Below are 22,477 nucleotides of genomic sequence, written 5' to 3'. Positions count from 1 at the left end.
TTTAATGGGTTTCTTCCATTGCTTCCTGCAGCAAACTGCTCTGTATGCTACTGTATCCCCCAAAAGAGCAAATTAAGATACTGAGGTAGAGGAAAAATGCCTATCTTGCTTTTACTAATTTTGGTTTTTCATTGTCCCTCTTGCTCATGCGTTTTCCTTTTTCATAAATCCCAAATGGAACCATTCCTCCTCCCTCCCTTTTTAGTCCAACCTCTGCATTCAGAAACAAAGGAAGGAAATAATCCCCAAAGCTACTGCCAATGCCATTAGCCTCAGAAAACAGCTGTTTCCTTCTGTTTCTTCTATTATGGCTAAGACCCCTATCAGGTGACTTTGGATACCTGTAGCAAGGGCCACCTATACCCAAACTATTTACTCCACAGACCCAGCTGAAGGCCATGAAGCAAGAGAGGTGTGGGAAAGCACTACACTTTAAACCATTAAAGGTAGCACCTTTAAATAGGCCTCTTCTAAAGTCTGTACAAGAGTCTTAAGACTCCTGTGCACAGCTAGACAGCTAAAGGGCTTACTGAAGGACCACACTGTACCTGAATGTGTGTATTAAAAATATGATACTGATAAAAACCAAGGGTGGCATTCATCTTCTTAGTTTGAGACATCTGCCACGCAGACTTGTGCATCTGAGACAGTGATTTACACTTTCTGCATAGTTAGTAGACAGAAAAAAGACATTTCCATAGCACGATTTATCTCCTCCTAAAGTGGATGATTAAAACGAGCCAGATGAATCACTGAGTGCTTGTTTCTCTCCACCAGCTCCAAACAGTCTGGGGCGACGAGCTGGAAGTAGGTGTCTCTGGTGTGGGTGTCTGAAGCAGGGTGAGATGAGTCCCACCCCTCCACCACTGCTGTCAGGAGTAGAGGGTAAAGCCACCACAGACAGCGCTGGTGGACTCAGAGCTGTGCAGTGCCACATGAACATATTTAGCTGTCATCAATGACCTGCTTTAGCAGCTGTCAGCTAGTCAGCAAATCAGGGAAGGAAGCATTACACAAGTGCTGGGTGCCCTTTCCAACCCTTCAGAGTGAGAAAGTGACCCTTACAAACGAAGGTCCTGCCTACTAGGGACCAAAACATGTACCTAATGATAATGCACAGCTCTTCCAGGTTCCCCAGGCTAGGAATGTGCTTCCAAGTAAGCATATTCTCAAACAGTTCTTTAAATCAGGCTTCTAGAAAAAGTTCAGATAAAAAAACCCAACCCTTACACATTTCTCTGACAATTATAAATGAGACATCCTGAAGGTATTTCCATTTTGCCAGCCTGTCAAATGTTTTGTAACTGCTTGAGCATTGCGCAGAACCAGTTTGTAAAGCTTGCAAAAATATACGCTTATCATAAAGAGGGGAGAAAGAGCTGAGGGAAGTCCTGTGAGACCGTGCCTCATCCTCAGCGTAGTTAGAGCTCTAGAAATCTGTGACATGCAGAGGGATCAGGGCCAGATACTACCAAGGCATGTTCTCACAGCCTTGAATGCTGTGCGACTTCTTCACCCAGTATTTACTCCATGGAGAGATCAGTGGGAGACAATTAGAGCCAACATACCTGAGAACACACACATGGCTTCTGATGGTGGTCTTCTGGATACCCAGTATTATTTGCCTCAGTATCAGACTCACACTCCTCAAATTTTGTTTTTATCCCATTCCTGCCTATCACAGTTTTTACCCCGTTCCTACCACACTAACCATGCATTATTTAGATGTTCAAGATCTTTGAACTAAGCTGTTAAAAACCAGCTGAGGCATCATCCTGTGAAGAGAGGATGAAATACCAAACTCACAAAGTGATTTACATCTCTAATTACCATTGTAGCTGTCTAAACCTGAAATGTTGATATTTGTTCAGATTTGTTGCCCAGGCATTTTCTTTGCAGTCGGTCAGGTTAAAGAGTGAGGTCTCAGGGACACACTTGTTGCCTGGCAGACCACCCAGTGCAGCTTTCTTGTGCCATTGTCAGTGATGGCCTCTCCTTTCACAGGTCATCCTGGTGTCTGGTTTTGAGAAACTGTTAATGTTTCATTTCTGAAGCCAGTAATCTCCATGTATCAACCTTCCTGCACAGTTGTAATGAGAGCATACACAGACCAACTTCTGCATCAAGGGACATTCCCTCATTTTCCAAATTAGCTCTAGCTTTGCCAAAGCTGCTTGTAGCAGCTGTAACCTCCTCACAATCCCACTAGAGCTCATCAGATGCCAAAGAATCTGGTCCTGGGCATGCCAAAGGACCATGACTCCTAACACCCATGTGCCTCTCTTACACCCAGACTCAGGATTCAAAGACACATTTGGGATTTCCCATCTCTTATTTTAGGAGTCATCTCCAAGAAAAATCTCTATTCTGTATTTGAAGAAGTCACTGGAACAAGGCTAGGTCCTCACCTTTTATCCTCTGTGCAAGTGACCTCCTGAATTTATGTTTTCCTAATAAGTAAGGATATTTTCTATTCTGAGCCAACCAGTTTTGCAGCTATTTGGGTTCCCCTGGCCTTGGAGGGGACAGTATTTGTGGCAGATGGATTTCCTGCTCCTAGCAGAGGGGTGGAAGGCTGCTCTATGCACTGATCTATTGAAGAGGGGCACACACTCCACCTCCAGTTTTTGAAGGAAAGGTTTCAGCCACTTATGCGCCAACTCAGCTTTGAAACAGAGTGGCAAGTACTAAAGACAATGAGCAATAGTTAGGACGGACATCTTAGCATAAAGGACAGCATTATGTAGTGGGCAAACCAGATGATTCATCCTGCAGCCTCACCAGTGCTCTCTGGCAGTGGTCAACAGGCACATTGATAAAGGAGATGCTGCTATCCTTTCCAGGTTTTGAAGAGGATCCTGAAAAAAATCCCACTCCAAAGAGCCCTACGGAAAATAGGCAGACAGGGAAAGTGCTGGCATGGATGAAAGGCTCAGTACAGGATAGGAAACCAATGAGGAGCATGCACAGCAATGGGGGAAGTGGCCAAAGCTCTGCAGAGGTTTGCGGTGGGAACTGCACTCTTCACCATTTACCACAGCTACCTCACCATGGGACTGAGACACAAGGTGACAAAGTTTCCTAATGATGTGAAGCTAGGCAGGTCAGCAAGGGCAGTGGCCAGCTGCAGGGGATGAGGAATGATGTGACTGGGTCATACACTGGCAGATGGAGACGTGTGCTGATAAAGAGGCGCAGTAAACAAACCCACATGCTGCGCGCTCGGTGATGGCCTCTGGCCACCAGGGATTATGAGCTCTTCACAGGACGCTCCATAGGAAAGTGCAACTCAGTGTTCAAGAGAAGCGAAAAAAAAAATAACTGCCAAAAATTACTAGGAACAAAGCAGAAAAAAAAATATTTTTCTACATCTGGGCAAGCTGCAGCTCTCAGCACGCCCACACTGTGAGAGACGAATGACTAGAAAATACATGTTCCTGTTCAATTCCACCAAGCTGGAGGCAGGACCCGATGGACTTTTCGTCAGGCCCATATGGCAGCTGCATGAGATTTTTGAGGAAGCTGCTCCTGGATTCCTACAGGAAAGCTGTGAGTCCCTGTGGGTGGCTGGTGTGTGGGACTCTAACACAGCACTGGAATGACTTTGGGTTTGCCCACAGTTCCCCAGTTTTCCAACCATGGTTGGGGCTGAAGGTCTAAAAGATCAGTACTCTATCTTTTACTGAATATCAATAATGTATCACAATGGAAAAATTACAAAACCCCATAAAACCTTATTAAATAAGGTTTTAAATTACAATATTTGGTGAACACAGCATTGCACAAATGGATTTTTAGATGCTATTTGAGAAAAGTTTAAAGTGCTTTCTTTAAATACTTTGCTTTTAGAGTATGAGATAAAAATAATTTTACTTAACTTGATCATGAAATAGAAGTACTAAATTAAGAATAAATTAATACAGAAAATAGTTTTAAAGTTCACAATAGAATTATTTTAAAGAACAAACCCAGGGTATTAACCTATTAGGTCAGAAGGTTTGAATTTGCTTGAGGCTGCAGAATAAGGGATGTAGGTATATGAAAATAAGGAAAATTGCATGAACAAAAACTCAAAACAAAAAAAAAGCCTCCTGAGCTCAGACCCTCTTCTGCTATTGAAATTCTCAGTATAAATTAACTAATTATTAAAGTGTTACAATAATCTGTGCAGGCTATTCAAACTTGTGTGATTCTCTCACTTTAATTTCAGCAGGGTAGAAAATAGGACTTTTGGTTCATTGACAATCAAGGTGATTCTCATCTGTGGAAATCTGTCCCATATTACTGATATCACCAGATCATCCATATAGCTTGATTTGTTTTAAATAGGCCTAAATTTCTTGTAGGAGGTATTCTCATATCCTGAAGTATAATTCACAGATATAGTGGGGTTTATCACTGATGGTTAATATATAATAATTCCTGTTTTATCCTGTACTAAATATTATATCTAAACTTACTAAGAGGTGGAATTAAATAATCTCCACATATTTTTGAAGATATGCCAAATTCTCCTCCCTAGCATACATATGCCCTTCTGCCTCTGTCAAATGTGCCAGCAAGGCTTTCTGCAAAATACATATTTTAATTCCTGTTAGTGATATATAAAAAGTTATCAACTTCATACTGCAGCAATTTGGACTTTAATCCATTTAATTAATCTTCAGAGGCAACTGCCTTGAAATTCCATTAAAAGTGCTGCATTCAAAGGGGCCTGAATATGATATCCTACTTTGAATTTTATGAGGTGAGGAGTTCCCCTGAATACTGTCCTTATTATTAATCAGAATTCATGACCAGAATCCACAGTGAAAATGGAAGATACTGGGTGCTTTTTACAGTAGCACCATTGTGGGACTGGAAAGTAACCACATTCAAGGAGTAACCCTGATTATAAGTTACGTGTTCTTGATATTATTCTGAATTCCATTCTTCAATAAAAATTGGATTGAATCTTACAGTGAGTTACCTGGTGAGGTCACTGGGAGTTTAACCACTTACTTTGAGGAGTTATGGAAGCAGAACTGCTATTAGAACAAAAATCAGATATAAGCAAAACTGTATTCTGGGCAAATTTTGATCAGTCTGTTCAAATTTGAGACTGAATAAAGGGTTGAGAGATGGTAAAAAACCAGTCTGGATTCTCTGCAGGAAGCTACTGTAATAATTATCCAGGCATTTGAGTGCTACATGTCTTTCTTGAGTAATAGTTTTATCTCCAAGGGAATTCAATTACTTATATACTAATATAAAAAGCACATTTATATCAGCACATATATACAGGGTGATAAGTGAATTCATGCTAACTGTGGAGGCTTTGATGACTGCACTTTATCCAAAACAAGATAATGTTCTTTCATTCTTGAGGAGCTTTCAAAAACCCAGAGCTGCCCGGCTTTCAAGTAAGCACAGTTTTAGACAGAAGACTCTGCTATGGCCCATTGGTTTCTTCCACAGTGAATTCCAACTCCACCTGATTTTTCTCTTAGAAGCTAACAGCTTAACATGATATTGAACCTCAAACACAATGCTTTTCTTAGGTCCTAAGATCAGATCAAGTAGTCTGTTCTCTGTCAACCAATAACTAGATACTAGTGAGGACTTGACATGGACTTGAGCGTGCTCACAGTGGTTAGAGTAATGCACGTATATCCACAGAAGTCCCCACATGATTTACTCAATGATCTCCTGGAAGGAAGAAGAGATGCCTCCTCACCTCTCAGCAGCAAACTCATCAAAAGCTGAGTCTCCTTTAAAAAAATACAGGTTTGGCTAGGCCCATGTGGGCACTGAGGCACTCACTGTAACTCCATGCAAAAATACATTGCGCGCAAAAATTCTAGTTTCTATTTTCTCTCTGATACTTGCCTCATCCTCTTTGCAGTGAGAAAGGCTTTTGCAACCCACCATTCCTCACTTGTTTCAGTCAGCTACAGAAGACAGACTCATGCCTTTTTCAGTCACAAATTAAATATTACCCTTACTGAGAGTTGTGCTAGGGAATTTGAGGTGATTGTGGAAAAGGCATTTCGAGCTCTTACCTCCTCACTTCTGTACTTTTCATGACTGAATGACAAGGCTTACAGAGTTCACATTTGTTTGGGTTTATTCAGTTGAGGAGGCTTAGGGTCAGAAGTAGTGAAACTGAACTAAATGTATACCTAACACTTCCAAAAGAGCCAACATACAACTTTTGTATAACCAAAGGGTGCTTGATCTCCTGTCAAAATTCATGCCTTGAGTAAGGTTCACAAAGTTTCCAGGCTGGGTACCCCTGCATTATGTCCAGATAGAGGAGATCCATGTGTTTGGAACCAGGCAGCTAACATGGGAAATTGGGTACCTGATTTCTCCAACAGATGGTGGGCAGCCCTGCCTAGAGGCAAGCCAGCCCTGCACTGCTGGAAACACCTTGTTTCCCGTTGCCTTTGATCTTATGCCGCAGTGGCTGTCAGCAAAGCTCAGCGAAGACTACAAAGTGAACCTACTCTTTCATTGGCCAAATTCCTCCTTCTGCAGGATGCTATCCAGGTCTGCAGTGGCATCTCACAGTTTATAATTAACAAAGATTAACTGAGCTGTGGACTAAAGGTTGGCAGTGGTGCTCCAGCCAAGCGGAGAGAGTTGCTTCCTACATAAGTGAATATGCTGTACTGAGTATAATGTGCTAGGAAAGCAACAACATAAATAATCCTATGTATGAGCCTTGTTGTTGGGAAATTGCTGGGGAATACATGTTGAGCTAACTTAGACTTTTATGTTGAACTAGGGGTCTTTTTGGAACTCTGTCTCCTTACACCAAGCTACAAATCCTACTGTTTACAATTGTCAGCCATCAGGAAAGAAGTACAAGATTTCTTTTACAAGATTTATAAAATTAAAATACAGGAGACAGTGAATAATATCTTCTGGTGACTTCAGATTTATTTTTTACTGGTTCTTGTTCCAATTTCTCATGGGAGAAGCCTATAATTAAATAGGTGGATTAGTAATCTGCTTATTTTTTGAAAGCAAATGCCTAAATTGATTCAAGATGACTACAAAATGCACCTTACTTCATTTAGCGGTAAGTGGGTGAAATGTAATGGTCTGTGATCTACAGAAGGACTGAGAAGATGATCCAATGGATGCTGTCATTCTTAAGTTCCATGAAACTAATGAAACTACCAAAATGAAACTACTGTTTGTCCATTGTGTGTACACACTGTCTCATTTCAGCTACTAAAGTAAGGAATCTTAGATAAATCTTTAATAACTTCTCTTTCTGCTTTGTGATGCATTAAAACTGCCCTGGCATTAGTTTAGTAACATCAAAATGGTCTTATTTTATTTTTGTATCATTTGAGGAGGGGACACAATGCAGAAGTAATGAGTCACCTCCAAACCTATAACTCATGAGTTTGCACAGGCGAGACAGCAGACAAAACAACCAGGGGGACATGATCAAAGATGAGCTAGAGGGACTCCCCAGTGAGTAAGCTAACACAGCTAAGAGAAGTTCATTTTGAGGCTGCTTAAAGCCTAAGAAAGCATGGTGCCATTTGGGAAGTGAGCCAGGTGTTATGCAACAAGAAACTCCTCACGCCTTTGGAACAAGATCTTGGCTATCTGCTCAAATGTGCTGTTGTACTAAGTGAAAATATTGCAAGGAATACAAAAATTGGGCAAAAGCTGCCTTGGGCTAAAGCCAGAGTGTAATTACTGTCCATGTGTACTTAACACTCCGTACCCACGGAAGAAGGCACTGCTTTTCTGTCAGCTGAGTAAGTGACATTATCCTGTGGTAATGGGGTGCATGCTGGTAGGTCCAAAGGAGAAGCAGACACACAGCAAACCTAAACCCCCATTCATGTGAATTTGTCACCAGCACCTTCACCAGTTCTGGTCAGGAGAAGGAGAAAACTGCTACCATAGCTACGGAGCAAGAACCAGGTGGGTTAAGGTACCCTGACTGCTCACACTGAACACTGTCCCCTGTGCAGAGAGGCAGCCTGAACACAAGCGAACACTTTCAAAGTTAAGTTCTCCATGCAGAAGCCAACACAAATTCCTTAGCCACTAAAACACCAGCCTCTCCTGGTCACCAGCTGCTTCTGTCTTCTAGGATGCATGAGCACTGCATAGGTCTGTCATGTATGGCTTTCATGGGAAAAAGATCAGTGGCCACCAAATCTTGCTTCTACAGTTGTGAAGTCCTGGGTGAGATGTTCACACAGCCTGCCCTAGTGCTCAGTCGTACAAGCATTGCATAACTAGCAAAACCTTTGGATGCCACCAGCAGAATGCTGCTAATAGTTACTCAGTATTTATTCAGAAATGTATTTATGCAGCATTTGAGCTTATTTCCCTAAAAGGAATCTTTAGTCACTGATTTCAATAGACTAAGGCTTCTCTGACCCTTGTTGTATCCATCCATGGCCCTCATGACCACAAAGATAGGTGTAGGAAGTTTGGCGGTCCATTCCTATCTGCTGTAGGTCTTTTCTCGCCTGCTCTGTCAAAAGATGTGCTGCTTGTTTTTAGGCAAGTTGCTTCATTCTGCAGTTTCTCAGCTGCTGCATCTGCAAAATGAGGATAATAAGAATCTCCTCTCTTAAAGAAGCCGACTGCTACTCATGGAAGTTTTTGCTGTGCTTGGGATCTTTAGTTTGTGCTTGCTAAAGAAGTGAAAAAGATTGATTATTAAAGTGATTACAGTGTTGATATGCTCGTGATGAATTCCCTGCAGGCATGCCAATATACTAAAGTCCAAATTTATTTCTCGTTCATACTTGTACAAGTCCCTGCAACTCCAGCAATGCAGGCAGGGTTACTCCAGCTGAACATGTGGTTCATCTGGTTCCACACCAATCAGTTTAGATGTTTATGTGCAATAACTGATAGCAGAGAGGTGTCTTTTTTATAAGAAACTTGGAATATCACCAGCCAGTCATTCCTGACAGAGCAGTGCAGAGGAAATGTGCTATAGGGGAGGCTGCAATAGCAATTCTTTGGTGCTGAAAGCCTAGGAATAAGCAGCTCCTACTAGGGGCTAATTAAGTGGAGGATGTGTTTTCTCAGGTGTGGTGATTGTTCTGCAGTTCTTTGTCAAAGCTGATGTTACCTGTCTCTGGAAGATCTTAAGATGCCGAACAAAAATGGAGATATTTACCTTCCTGGGGAAGAGAAATCAGTCCTCAAAACACACTGTGCTTTCATGTACAAATAGGGTGAAACCAGTCAATTGGCTGGTCTGAGAGGAAAGGCCACTGCAGTGTGGACAGAAATTGGTGAGAAAAATAACAGAAGAAAGAACAAGAACAAATCAGTCACCAAGCATACAGTTCTCAAAATACAAAGGGTGTACAATGGTATCAGGCACAGAAAACACATGGTGTGGTTACTGCCTGCCTGAGCAATGGATGTAGACAGAGTTGTCTTTAAGAGTGCTGGTACAGCAGGCTCCGAGCATACTGATGATTCAATCTCCGAAATAATTTGAAATGGCAGTCACGCTTCTGAACGCACAAAGTCCTTATCTTCCTTTTAAAGCAAAGAAGTCACTGCACCGGCAGGAAAATACAAGGAATGCTGGAGGGCTTTACAGCAATGCATATCAATGAAAGGCTCCTCTTGGCTAACCATCCCAGAATGAAACATATTCCTAGTGGTTCTGCCAAAGATCCTTGAAACACTTTGATGGCGGTTGATAGGGGAGAAAATAATCATAACTATGAAACAGATGAAAGTTTCTGTTGTCTTGCTCTTAGCATTGTCTGTGCCTTTGCAATGGACTTGGACTACCAGAGGAAGGCAAATCTTTGCCAGAGGTACGGCAGCCAGGACAAAGGAAGTCAGCAGTCCACAGCTGCCAGCTGTCTCACTTTATTTTTGCCTATAGCTACACATATTTTTTATATGGCTTTAACACCAGCTGGCAAAATTAGTCAATGTTAGTCTGAAAAGAAATGTTGTCAACTGGTTTGGAAAAGGAAGCTCTCAAAAGGAGCCAGTCTGTTTCATTAAAGAGAGGGAAAGAAACTCCAGACCTTATCATACACCATCAAGGCAATTTAGATTTTTGCCACTGACGATAAAGGAAGAAGGAATCTGAAGTAAAGAAGGAAAAGTCCAACTAGGTCAACAAAGTCCCTGGTGGGCAGAAATAGGGTATCTGAGAGCTGGTATGCAGAGCAGACATGGTAACGCTTGAAAGGATTCAATTTTATGGCAAAGTGAAAGATTGCTCTGCTTCTGTTTCTATATAAGGTAGGTAATAAACTGTATTTGAACTGGTAAAAGAGGAATGAGATGACCCACATTTCAAAGCTGGAACCTGGTAGGTTATTATTATTTATGATTCATAAAGCTTGTGCAGTGCACCAAAAGAAAGGGAGACGAGCTCCTAGCCCAGAGGAGCCTCCAATGCGAACCTCAAGAGAAACACTCTACTATGCATGGGGTCAACTCCAAGGGCTTTAAAAAATCTAATTATAGTGTAATGAAGATCAGGCGTGCTCTTTCCATCAGAAAACTGGGATCCCTTTTCCTATCTCTGCCATAGGTGGTTTTTATGTTATGGGAATGCAACAGCTGAATATTCCATGAACTGAAAGAACCTTCAGGTACCCTTTACTTTCCACTCTTACTTGGTGCTTTTAGTTCCTTTTCTCCTCTTGCACACTTCTGCATTCTGCTCTAAAGAGCTTTTGCTACCATTTTTTCTTTTCCTTTATTAATTTCTCAGTTTTTCAGTATTAGTTTTTTCCTTTTCATGAGCTTTCTCTGCAGTCTCACATTCACATTTTATGTCTTACATTCAATCATTCCCTTTTTTAAGCTGTTCTTTCTATTTGCCTCACTCTGCTCATCCCTTTTCTATTTGCCTCTCCTCCCATTCCCCCATGCCAACCTTTTGCTTTCACCAACACCATTTTCTCAACCAATGACATAGCCCAGTGGCATCCCCCAAACCAGCAGCTTTCCCTGTGCTCTTCCTTCAGGAACAGAGCTCTGTATCCATCCTTCAGACAGGCTCCTCTCCCTGACCCACACCCTGCCTTCGCATCACCCCTGCATCTCTAGGACATGGCTTACAGGTTTCTACCCAAGCAAACAACTCTTCACCCTCAGATTTCTCCAGGGAACCCTTCTGAGCACATCAGTGCCCTTTTCAAGGTCCCTGGCCACGATCACTGTATGTCTTCAAAGGTCCTTGTGGTCCCTAAAGGTCTGCCAGCCCCCATTGCTCTTTGGCTCTCATGTTCCTCCTGGCCATAAGACTCCAACTCCACGGCTACCATGCAGCTGGATTGGCAAACAGAGGTGAGGACAGATGGTTGGAACACGGGGCTGTGTTCCTTACATCGGGAGAACAAATCTGCCGAGCATCTTCCTTCCCTCCTGCCAAGGGTCCTGCATGGCAGATACCTGCCCACGGCTTCGGGGGCTGCTCCCGCGTCCCGAGGGGAGGTCCGGAGAGGCGCTCTGCCTCTGGAGTAAGGGCGAGGGAAGAGCGGGGGCTGAGCAGGGCGGCGGACGGGGCTGAGCGCGGCGGTGCCCGGCGGCGGGGGAGCTGCGCTCAGCCCCGTGGGCTCGCACCGCCCGCGCAGGAGTCGCGCAGTCCCCGCCGCCGGGCATCGCCCCAGCACCGCGCTCGGTCCCCCCGGAGCATCCCCGCTCGCCGTGCCCGGTCTCCCCGGGATACCCTCGTCCCGCTCGCAGCGACGTGGTTTACCTTCCACTTTGGTGAGGGTGAGGACGGGGCTGTTGCAGGCGCTGAGCGGGGCCACCCTGGCCGAATGCTTCTTCATGGCGAGCCCGTCGCCGGCGGCAGCTCCCCGCCGCCCCGCGCCTACATCCTGGCGCCGCCGGAGCCCTCTTCGGCGGCGCTGCCCGGCTCGGCTCCCGGCCCGCCGCCCTCTGCCGCAGGGGGCCGCCCCCCGGGTCGCGGCGGGGGAGGCGCTGCGCAGCCCCCGGACGGCGCCGGACCCCGGCGGCTCCCGCGGAGGTCGCAGCGAGCCGGGACCGTAATGCGGCTGCGGACAGCCAGGGATCCCCGGAGCGAGCCGCGATCCCCGGCCGTGGCTGCCGGCGCTGGGCTCCTGCACCGCACGGAAAGGGCTCCTGGCTCATCACGCTCTGCTTAGTTCTCTTCGCACTGTCTGAGAGGAAGGGAGAATTTACTCTCATCATTTACTCAGTATTACTCCTGCTTTGTTTTCCTTCAAGTCCAGACAGTATTTTGGGTCAATTTTCATCCGTGCCTTTAGTAATTTCTGCCATCCTCGCCACAGCCTTTTTCTGTTCCTCCTGTATCCTTTTGGGGGGAGACCAAAAGTCCACCCAGCAGCCAAGATGAGATGTTCCATGGATTTACCGATAATACTCCAACACCTGCAGTCACATACTCTTCAGCTTTCTTATCACAATTTAACAACTTCTTTTGAGGCACAAAAAGAAGTATGTCCATACCCACACACATTAAATAAAATGTCATATGTCACAACTGGATGCTTGTATGTTGCAACATTTTATGGTGTTTTTGGTTTTTTCCCCAATAATTTTAAGATCCCCAATCATGACATACCAACAACATGTGATAGAGCTACCCTTCTGTCAGAGCACAAAAATCTAACTGGCATTAATAAATGAGACTTAATGCAAGTGGGTTCAGGAGAGAACTCACCATAAGGAATGAGTACGAAAGATGTAAAATAAATTTATATCACTGTAAGCAGAGCACCAGAATTCACAAGATGCTGAGCACAGTGACCTCAGCACCCATTAATCCTTGTGATTTTTTTCTGTGGATATGAAAATACTCTGCAGATTTACCAGGTTCCAAACTGAGATGCGTCAGCAGACAGGGCGCAAATACTCAACATTTCTTAAGATCTGGTCAAATTAAAATGAGTGTACTTTGCAAACAAGACTGGGCAGCCATCAATACTCCACAAACATTCCAAAGTATTCTTTAATTATATAAATAGCAGCTATTGAAAATCAGTTCTGACAGACTTTTTAGGAAACCGTGGGAAAACACCACCTTACTTCTGCTGGCTAGAAAGTTCTTTATGTTTAAAGGCGAGCTTTGTCAAGGGGTCAGACCCACACTATTAAAATCAGTTCTGACAGACTTTTTAGGAAACCGTGGGAAAACACCACCCTACTTCTGCTGGCTAGAAAGTTCTTTATATTTAAAGGTGAGCTTTCCCAGGGGTCAGACCTACACTATTCGTTTGCATGGGTCTCATCGGTTGATCTGCAGTCTGACAAAGCTCCAGGTTGTTTAGCACTTCCTATGCCTCTTCTGTGCAACCTTTGAGATAAAGCTCATACAAAAATCATTAGGCTACCTTCAAAGTGATTCTTCTGAATAAAATAATCATGTACTTACTCCTAAGACTACAAAATATCAGCTTGGTCAAATGATGGTTGGTGGTTTTCATGGTTATTTCCAAGATTTTTAGTAGAATTGTCTGACCAATTCAGTTTCCTGGGATCTTACAGATCATAAGCATTTGAGAACCATGGGTCCATCTTGTTTCATTGCACTATTTATTCTCAGAGTCCAACTGGTTTCTGGTTATTGAAAGAAGTTACATAAAGAGAGGCAGATTTCACCTCAGATGTTTCTGTCCATGAAATGTTTTGTGATCTTGCAATGCCTGTAATCTGAGGATTTCAAAACAGATTTTAAAATATTAACTCATTTTACACTGCCTTTGGGAAGAAACTTCAGGCTCACTGGTAGTTAAAATACAGCCACATAATTTAAGAGACTCCCTTAGATTCAGGTGACAAGTAACACCAGAACCTGGAGAACTCTGGCTTCTGTTCTGAGCAGATCTTCCAGGATCATCTCAGCTCTGCTATATAAGGAGGACAACACTAAATCAGCATTTTACATCCAAAAGTTATCAGTTTTTCCCAGAAGTAAATGGCTGCATAAGGATAATCAGACTTCTCTTCTGGTTATACGTGTAATCAATGGGATGGTCATAAGAATTAAAAGTATATATGTTAAAAAGTCTTTGTTGCTAGGCACTTATATTCTTTCCTTCTAAAGGGCTTATGCTCTCTTCTTTGTTAAAGGAAAGACACATTAAGTACATTCTTTTACTTGGAGGGTGGTGCTGCTCACACAGAAAGTCACAGAGAAAAAATGGGGCTTTGGATGACACGTTCCTTTAACCATGTGTAATACTGCAGGGTTTGCAGAGTTGTTAACACATTTCAGGCTCCCAATGTTTTATTTAAGCCCAGAACTCCAAACATCAAAGATGTGTATGGCAATAAGTTTCTCCTGTGGCTGGCTGGCCCCTCTGCAGCTGGTGCTGCAGGAGAGCTAAGAGGCATCTTGTCCTCCTTCCTCCTCTCAGGATGCCTTGCACAGCCACAGCACTCAAGCTTCCACTCCTCAGTGTTCAGTTTAGTCACCCAAAGAAGATTTCAAAGCAATTGAGGACATTCAGTATCCAACCAAGGCATGGGAGAGGACATCCAACTGCTTGTGGGCTCTTTTGCCCTATGTATGTGTGAAGTACAGCTGATTCATATACAGCTCTGCTCAACTCCAACTCCTGAGCATTTCAACAGTCTGGTTTCTCTTCCTGCCCTTACAGGCACACACACTTACACCAGAAATCCACACTAGGCCTCTGTTTTACACTGTGCATAAAAATACCAGCCACATATCACAATAAAAAAAATGTTGTGTTTATTTAATGAAGACTAGGGTGCCTGAGGACTGTGTTCCAGGGACTCTTCTGTGAAAGCTGCATTTGGCAGCAGGCTTGTTACTCTCTGTAGCTGCAGCACCCCCTCCTCCCCCAGCTTTAACACATTTACTGCTGGATTACATTTAATTTCATTTACTGTAAGCATCTTACAGTATAAGCAATGCAAAATTGATTCACATGGGGTAAATTTTCAAGTCAAATTTATGGCTTTTAACCTTTAAAGCACCACTCCTGTATTCAGGAGGCAATGGAGGAGAAACTGGTGGATGTCTGGGCTGTGGACACTTTACAAATGTGGAAAGAAATTCTCAAACCTTGGAAACTAGAGAAGGCAGACTTTCATTAGAAATCAAGAGCAAGGATGTGAAAAAGGGAAGGTCAGATTAAAAATTCAGGATAAGGCAGTCGGAATTTGCCCAGGTTGAAGAATTTGTAGACTTTGTAGTTTGATGGAACTAGTTTTGTTAGAGTTGACTACTCTTCTTCATTTTAGATAAAAAAATTATAGTAATTGGGTTGGTTTTGTACATATAAACCTTTACACAATGTGCTAACACTCAGCATCACACTGCTTTTAAACCTATGGATGACAACCCCTTTCCTGAAAGATTCTTTATTTACACAGGAAGGTAGATTCAAGACAAAACTAAATTCTCAGTTATGTGTGCTACAGCCTTTGATTTTTATCCTGTTAGCTAGTTTGTTTAACCAACATGAAACAAGGCCCTGTTGCTAACAGGCACATTGGTATTTCCCCAGTTCAGACATTTTCATGTTTAGTGTACTCATTAATAGGACATTTATTAATTTATGTGCTTGCCTTACCACTGAGGGCAATAATTGCTGTGCTTAGCAACCTTAAAGGAAATGGAGTGTGGACTTTTACTCATGTAGCCAATTTCCTAACAGGCTCCATCTCATACCAGAATGAATTCACATGCTAGGAGTCAAACACATACATAATACCAACACCGGCCACAACCTTCCAGGAAACAAATTATCCTTTCCTCTAGTATATTTGAAGTAATTTGTGAATATTGTCCACAAATAATTATCAGTCTCTTTATGAGGAGCTTGTTCTACTTGACTGCTGTGTTACTTTTGGCTGGCTACAATAACTGATAACTTTATAATCTGTTTCTATTTCAAAGCTCAAAAAACACAGATGTCAAAAGCACATTTCCAACACAAATATTAGCTATTTTTGAAGTAATGGTTTCTGTCCTGCAATCATTCTGAAATCTGCATTGAGATGCTCTGTCTGGTGACCATCCACCACTATTCTGTTTGCAGGCTCCTACATTCACAACCTCCACTCAGAACAAATTCACATTTTTGTCAAATTTACATACAGTTTTTCTCTGCAATATTAATGTAGCCATAAGGACAATGTCTTTCCAATTTTCCCTCTTCCAAAATAGTTCAGTTACTTTCAATGTTGTGTCTTTAATTCACAGAACAAGGCTGTGAAAGGAAGGAGGAAGGAAGAGGAGGGATTCAAACCTCCCTGGCCCAAGGTGCTCAGTAGAGTGCACCACGTGGACTCTGCTGTAGAGTCACTGCTATCCACACCTGAATGCTTTCTCTTCCAATCTGATCAGAAGAGAGTGCTACAGATAACAGTGGCATGTGAGGTGCCCATAAGGGCTGCAGACTGTCTACATGACAATATCTATCCAACAGTTCCTAGACATAGATGCAAAGTCCTGGTGAGAATATCTTCCTCTCATTTTTTTTAACTTTCTGTTTATAACTGCTGTAAGCATTACTGGAGGAGACAGCACTGCTGGATTTTATTTCCAAGTCTCATAAAATATTAAATATTTCCAATATTTTATGAGAAGCTCTCCTGGTTTTGTGCATAAAGAACAGCTGCATTTCAAATAATACTGGTGAATTCCACAAAATGTAAGAAAAAAGCTAGATTTAATCTCAGAGTTTTAACACCCTCCTGGGTTTATCTGGCAATTGCTTTTCCTTGCATATTTGTATATGGGACATTGTCTGATTACAAGACCTAAATCATCTCAAATCATAAAAAAGTACATTGTTTTAATAAAAAATACATTGCATCAACATCAACAATGCAGCAACAATTACTTCTTAACCCTTCAATAACCTAGGATACATACAGTATTAAAAATAACTGAGCATCACCTCTACATTCTTCACCACCAACCCACTCCTGGCCAGTTGTTTTTGTAAAGCACTGGATGTGAAATGCATTTCAATGTAGTTGTGCACATTTTTTGCCCTCATAAACGTTGTGTAGGCTGAGTCAAACCTCCACTCCTGAAACACCCCAGTTCAGGAGGACTTCTAACAAAGACACAAAGGCCAGGAGACCATGTTTGTCAGTAGCTCACACTTTGAGCAGTGAAGGAAAAGTAGGTGAAAAACATCTGAAGCTGGAATATATGAAAACAGAATAAAAATACCTAAAACCTAAAAACACGATTAAAAAAACATATTTGACTCAGAAAGAAAATAAATAAATTCAGTCTGTGAGGGGATCTTTTGCCCTCAAAAAAAAGGTTCTTTCAGAATTGTCTGAGCAAATAAGCACATGTTCCTGGCCTCAAACATCCAAAAACAAACCACAGGAACTGAAGACAGAATCACATTTCTTTTCATCTTCTCACTTGAATATTTACAGAACTATGCACTGTCCACCCAGTTTGTATTAGGCAGAACAGGAATAAGAGATGAAAAAGGAGCATCCAAAAATCTTTCAGAAAATAACAGTAAAGATACTTCTGAGGAGATATATTCCATATTTCAAGTCACTGGTTTTACAGATAGTGTTCTAGGAAATCACAAAATCTGTCCAATTTAAGTTTTATTGCCAGCTGTTCGAACCAAAGATTAGGTAGGACTTAAGCACTCCCAATAGCCTGTGAAATGGAGAAGGTTTCAACCTATGTAAATAACTCACCAGATATTTGCCAGGAAGAAAATTGCTGCCTATTTAAAATACAAGGATGTGTAAGAGCAAGAAGATCCAAACTGATTCCTGTGTTCTCCTTTTACCAGGAAGACTGATTTTAAACACTTTAAATAACTACATTCTTTCCTGTTCCCCTGTGTATACTCTGCACTTTGTCTTTCTTCTTATTTTTTATTGTCAGTATTTCCTTGGTTCTTTTTTTTCCTTTGCATTGTCTTTTCTTTATCAGGTCTTTCCTTTGTCAAATTCCTCCCAGTGCCAATACTAAAGAGCTTGCAATATGAATTGGATGCCACATCCACTTATAAAGTTACACAAAGAGAAAAATCCATTCCATTGTACTTTCTTTTTTAACTGTTCATGTCCATCACAACCCTTAACAGTTAGTACTGGGACTTTTGGAAGTGTCTTAGATGTCACAATTTACAGCTTCACAATAAATTTGCTGTCGCTGTCCAGAAGCTGTGCACCTCTCAAGCTCTCAGACCCTTTGCTCTATGATTTAATTTCTGACTGCACAATAATGGTGCTATGTCCAGAAGAATTCAAATTAGATGAGGATTAAAAATAATGACCTAAGCACAGCCTCTCCCCTGTTTTTCCAAGTTTGCCCTGCTTCCTCACAGGAGCTCCAAGTGAGCTTCAGCAGAGTGCGATTCTGGGTTAATTCTCAGGAAGCAGCAAGCCAGATCTCTGGAATCAAACAGGTTAATTTTCCTGGGAACGCTCACTGAAATGCTTAAAGCAAGTAGCTGTGCTGATTGCCCTCAAAGAGACCAATCAGTTTGGCACACTGAGTTCTCCCTTCAAGCATAGATATTATTTAAAAGAAATTATATAGGATGAGCCTTTTGGCACCACGTGCTTTGTAATTATATCCTCTCTATTCTGCTATCCTAATCACTCCAGTCTCCCACTCTTACTGAGGCCAATTGTTTTTCTTGAGCCCACTGGCTATTTCTCTTTTTTGGGAGGAGCTTTTCCTTTTACCCCTTTCAGCTGCCATTAGGGCACATATTAATATAGTTGGGTCCCAGCTATCTTATTATGAGACAGTAATATAAGCCTGTTTCCTAGATGAGTATCTGCCTTCAGACACTGGGAAAAGGAAAAGGGAGAAAATGCTGGGGTGGAAATGCCTACTGTAAAATCTAAAAGCACACTAGTGTGTGCAGTGAGCAGTGGCAGTGCAATCCTCCCACTCCATTTCAGGCTCTGCCTTCTTCGTGGCACCAGGCCTGAGTTAAGCTGCTGTCACCAGTTACTCACAAGTATCTTGGGACAAAGCTTGGCTACTACTTTCTCCATGTGCTTTTGAGATCCTATGCTGAAAAGCCCTGAGAACACTCAAACATTATTGTTATTCATCATTAGAGTATATCTAACAGGCTTAATATTTATAATCTATTACCCTTTCTTAATGAAGAGGAGATGAATATATTATTACTGCTGTTTATCACTAGTGAAAGAATAATTAAAATCTTTGGGTCACATGTTAAATATGAATTTTTGAAATGACAGTGAAACAGTGTTTTGTAGACTAAGAAGTATCTCTCTTAATACTCTAGATGTTCATAAATTGACTCACAATCTTGTACATCTTTACAAAGTGAATTATTTTAACCTCACAAGTGCATTGCTGAACAATGAAATGTCAGATGAATGCCTACAGCAAAGGTATAGTGACTGATATTCACGGGCAGCACCACAAAGAAAGAGTAAGTCCTTTGTGCTGGTTCAAGGCCATGGGAGTTTTGATTAAAAGAGCAGGCTTAAAGACAGGAAACTAGCTTGAGGTTGTGGCTGCAAAGTTAGGATGGCTGCTTTGTCCCTTCAGAAAGGTACTTTATATAAAGGACCATGGATATAGTCAGGAGATTCAGAACAATGCAAAACTAGAATAATTCCACAGATTTTAAGTGTAGCCATACCAGATGAATGCATGGGCAGCAAAGAGTATCATCTACCCCAAATATCTTGCATTAAATTCAGTCTTATACTTAGACTGTAACACTGTGCTTGTTGAAGCCTTCAAGAGAGGGCTGAGACTGAGGAAAATGGGAGGCTTTTTTCCAACAGTTTACTTTGGATAAACAAGGCAGGATTGTAACATTATATTTTCTATTTGATGAATTTAATCTAAAATAAGCAAAAACTCTGCATTTTTAATTATTCAGATAGGAAATTCAGCTTAGCTCTAAAATATTTTGTACATACTGGTCAGATATTGATGAGAAGGTTGCCTTAGGTTTCAGCAGATATAGAGGAACCACAGCCTTAGGATCTGTGAAGGATTCAGGAAAGAAACAGGAAGAAAACGATGGTTTCTCTTAGCGACTCTCGTGCTTCTCTCTATTTTCAGCTGGTACTGTACTATGGCACATAAATTTACTATAGTAATTAACTACATTTACTACCCTATTTTTTCCCCACCCACCTGGACACAATATATATGTGCTGTTTGTGGAGGTTCTTTATGATACACAGCTTTTATCCTTTGTCAGCTTGATCCCTGCCAACATTTAGGAGTTTGAAATTTACATAGTGTTTCAAAAAAGCAACGGTTTCTACAACCTTCCTTGGAATGTGATTATTCATTGGTGGATCTTGTCTTTCTTTTCTTGCAGTAAGAGATGAAAGAAGTTATAGTGGGCTCATGCTGTCTCTTGCTAGCAGAAACTGCAAAATCTTTATAGATCTTGTTAAAATAGTCATGGTGATTTTTAAAAATGCTGGAGTAGAAACTCCCAGTTCCATGCTTATGTGACAATAGCTGTGAGCACCAAAGATGTGTCATTCTAAGCTATAAGCCCTGACTTTCACACAATAATAGGACAACCCTTTATAAAGCCTTCTTGCTGCTTATCCTTAATACCCCAACTCCTAGACTGGATTTAGTTAATGCTTTTGGGGAATGAATCTGGATGATTAATTAACAGTACCAGGGATATCTGTAATGAGATTACGCACATGGTTTTACATTCCCATGACTCACTTGATTTTCTTTTGAACTAATGGGAACTTTGTTATTGCATTCAATGCACTCTCTGTTGGAACTGTCATTGCTGATAAAACTGTAATAATAAAACAGCTAAAAAGAACCCAAATTTAAAATGTAGACAAACAAAAAATATTAGCTTATAGAGTAGTTGGAGGGAGGGTCATGTTAAGCTAGGAATCTGCAGAAAAACTAAAAGAAGGCAAAACATTAGGTAGAAAAATCCAAGGTAAAGAAGGAAAGTGAGGACTGCCAGGTAGGATAAGCTAAAGACAAACATCAGAACACAAACACAAAACATAATGGGAATAAGAAATAATGAGACTATTAGGTTAATCAAGAAGAACAGAAGCAACTGCCTATTGTGAGAAAAGTCCATGTGTGCTTTGGATAGAGCAGTGGAACTCATCAGATCCTGCTCCTTTCAGACAGAGTAAAAAACACACTACTAAAAATGCAGTTCTCAGTTAAAAGGAGGCTTCTTGTCCTATAATGTGTTGATAGGGGTTAATGTGTCCTTCTGCAAAGAGACTTCTTTAGCTGCAGTTTGACCCCTTCACTGTGGTCACCAGGACAAATCCTTTGGATATTTCCATAGGAACACCCACTGTATGGCACAGAGATATGAAGTAGGAGTAATGGGGAGACAACTGCCCTCCGTCAGAGGCTCTCTTGGTTTGTACCCAGTGGTCTTAGCATAACCCTGGGGCAGCATCAGCTCCTGGTGTCACTTGCAGTAGGATGAGAGGATGAGGTGTGCTCTGATCCTTGCTAGGAACTGGACAGACGCCTGGATGATCACAGGGGCCAGAGACAGCCTACCCATCTCCCTCTGAATTGCACTGAGCCTCCATCAGACAGGCTCCAGCCTCTGCACCTATAGCAGAAACTTTTTCCTGAGATCTGGAACAAGGAAACTCCCCCTGAGTTGACTGTTCATGCTCCTCTTCTCTCTCCCACTCCTAGCAGATGAAGGTCTGGATCTCAGGTTAAATTTTCACTGAAAAGCAGCAGGAGAGCAGATTTATACCTTGCATGTTATTTCCAACAGCATCCCCCCAAGTGTATATAAAACATTACTATAATTCTGTCCTAGGGTTATGTTGGTATTAATAAACCACTTGAATTTGCTTTAAGTAATTAAAATCACAAGTACTTTTTGTTGCAGTTACAGGCAGGAGGCAAACATGGCTGGGGCTTCATTATTTAGATATGTGTAATAATTCAGGCAGCAGCAAGTATTTTTTCAACTGCTTTTCTTTCACATAACTGCCTAAAGCCTTCACCAAGGCAATACAGTCCCTCAATGCTTCAAAACATAAATCTAGATCCCATACCACCCGATGGAAATAAATAGCACAAAAGCCAAGCAATTTATTCCTGATTAACTAAGTACAAAACACCTTGCAAATAACTTATACTTGTTTCATGTAGTAACTCACTGGAAAGAAATAACTCTTCAGTGTCAAATTACACCCAGCTTGGATAATGGCATTTCTAATGCAAAATGTAATTACAAACTGAGTATTGCTCACTGAGATCTAAAAAAAAATAAAGCTTTAGACTTATCCCAGGCTCTCTGGCTCTTTCAGACACCACTAGGAACTAGCTAGCACTTCATCAGAAATGAGCATAAGACTTGCTGTTAGCTCAGTCTTTCCCCCACTAATGGCATTTCTCTAGGACTGACTTTCTAGAGTGCATTAAAATGACAGCAACAACAGACACATAAAGAAAATAAGGGAATATCAGTAAGCAAATGCATTTATAGGAGACTGGAAGGTTGTAAGGCCTCTCAGGCCCTATTTG

General features: G+C 41.7%; 1 protein-coding gene across 2 annotated transcripts in view; it reads right to left on the bottom strand.

The window, feature by feature from the left end:
* The window catches only part of SLC35F3 (solute carrier family 35 member F3), a 173,577-nt gene that overhangs the window by 49,964 nt on the left and 101,136 nt on the right, over window positions 1–22,477 (bottom strand). The window contains exon 1 of one of the 2 annotated variants that reach the window (XM_039707721.1): window positions 11,717–11,904. The exons of the other annotated variant lie outside the window; for it this stretch is intronic. Within the exon in view, the coding sequence (XP_039563655.1) occupies window positions 11,717–11,792 (76 nt within the window). The 5' untranslated portion in view covers window positions 11,793–11,904. Of the gene's footprint in view, window positions 1–11,716; window positions 11,905–22,477 lie in introns of those variants that run through there. 2 annotated transcript variants of the gene reach the window in all.

The sequence above is a fragment of the Passer montanus genome, unplaced genomic scaffold (assembly GCF_014805655.1).
Source record: "Passer montanus isolate IOZ18808 unplaced genomic scaffold, ASM1480565v1 scaffold2, whole genome shotgun sequence".
In the NCBI taxonomy this organism is placed as follows: domain Eukaryota; kingdom Metazoa; phylum Chordata; class Aves; order Passeriformes; family Passeridae; genus Passer; species Passer montanus.
This window is presented reverse-complemented; position numbering and strand designations above follow the sequence as displayed.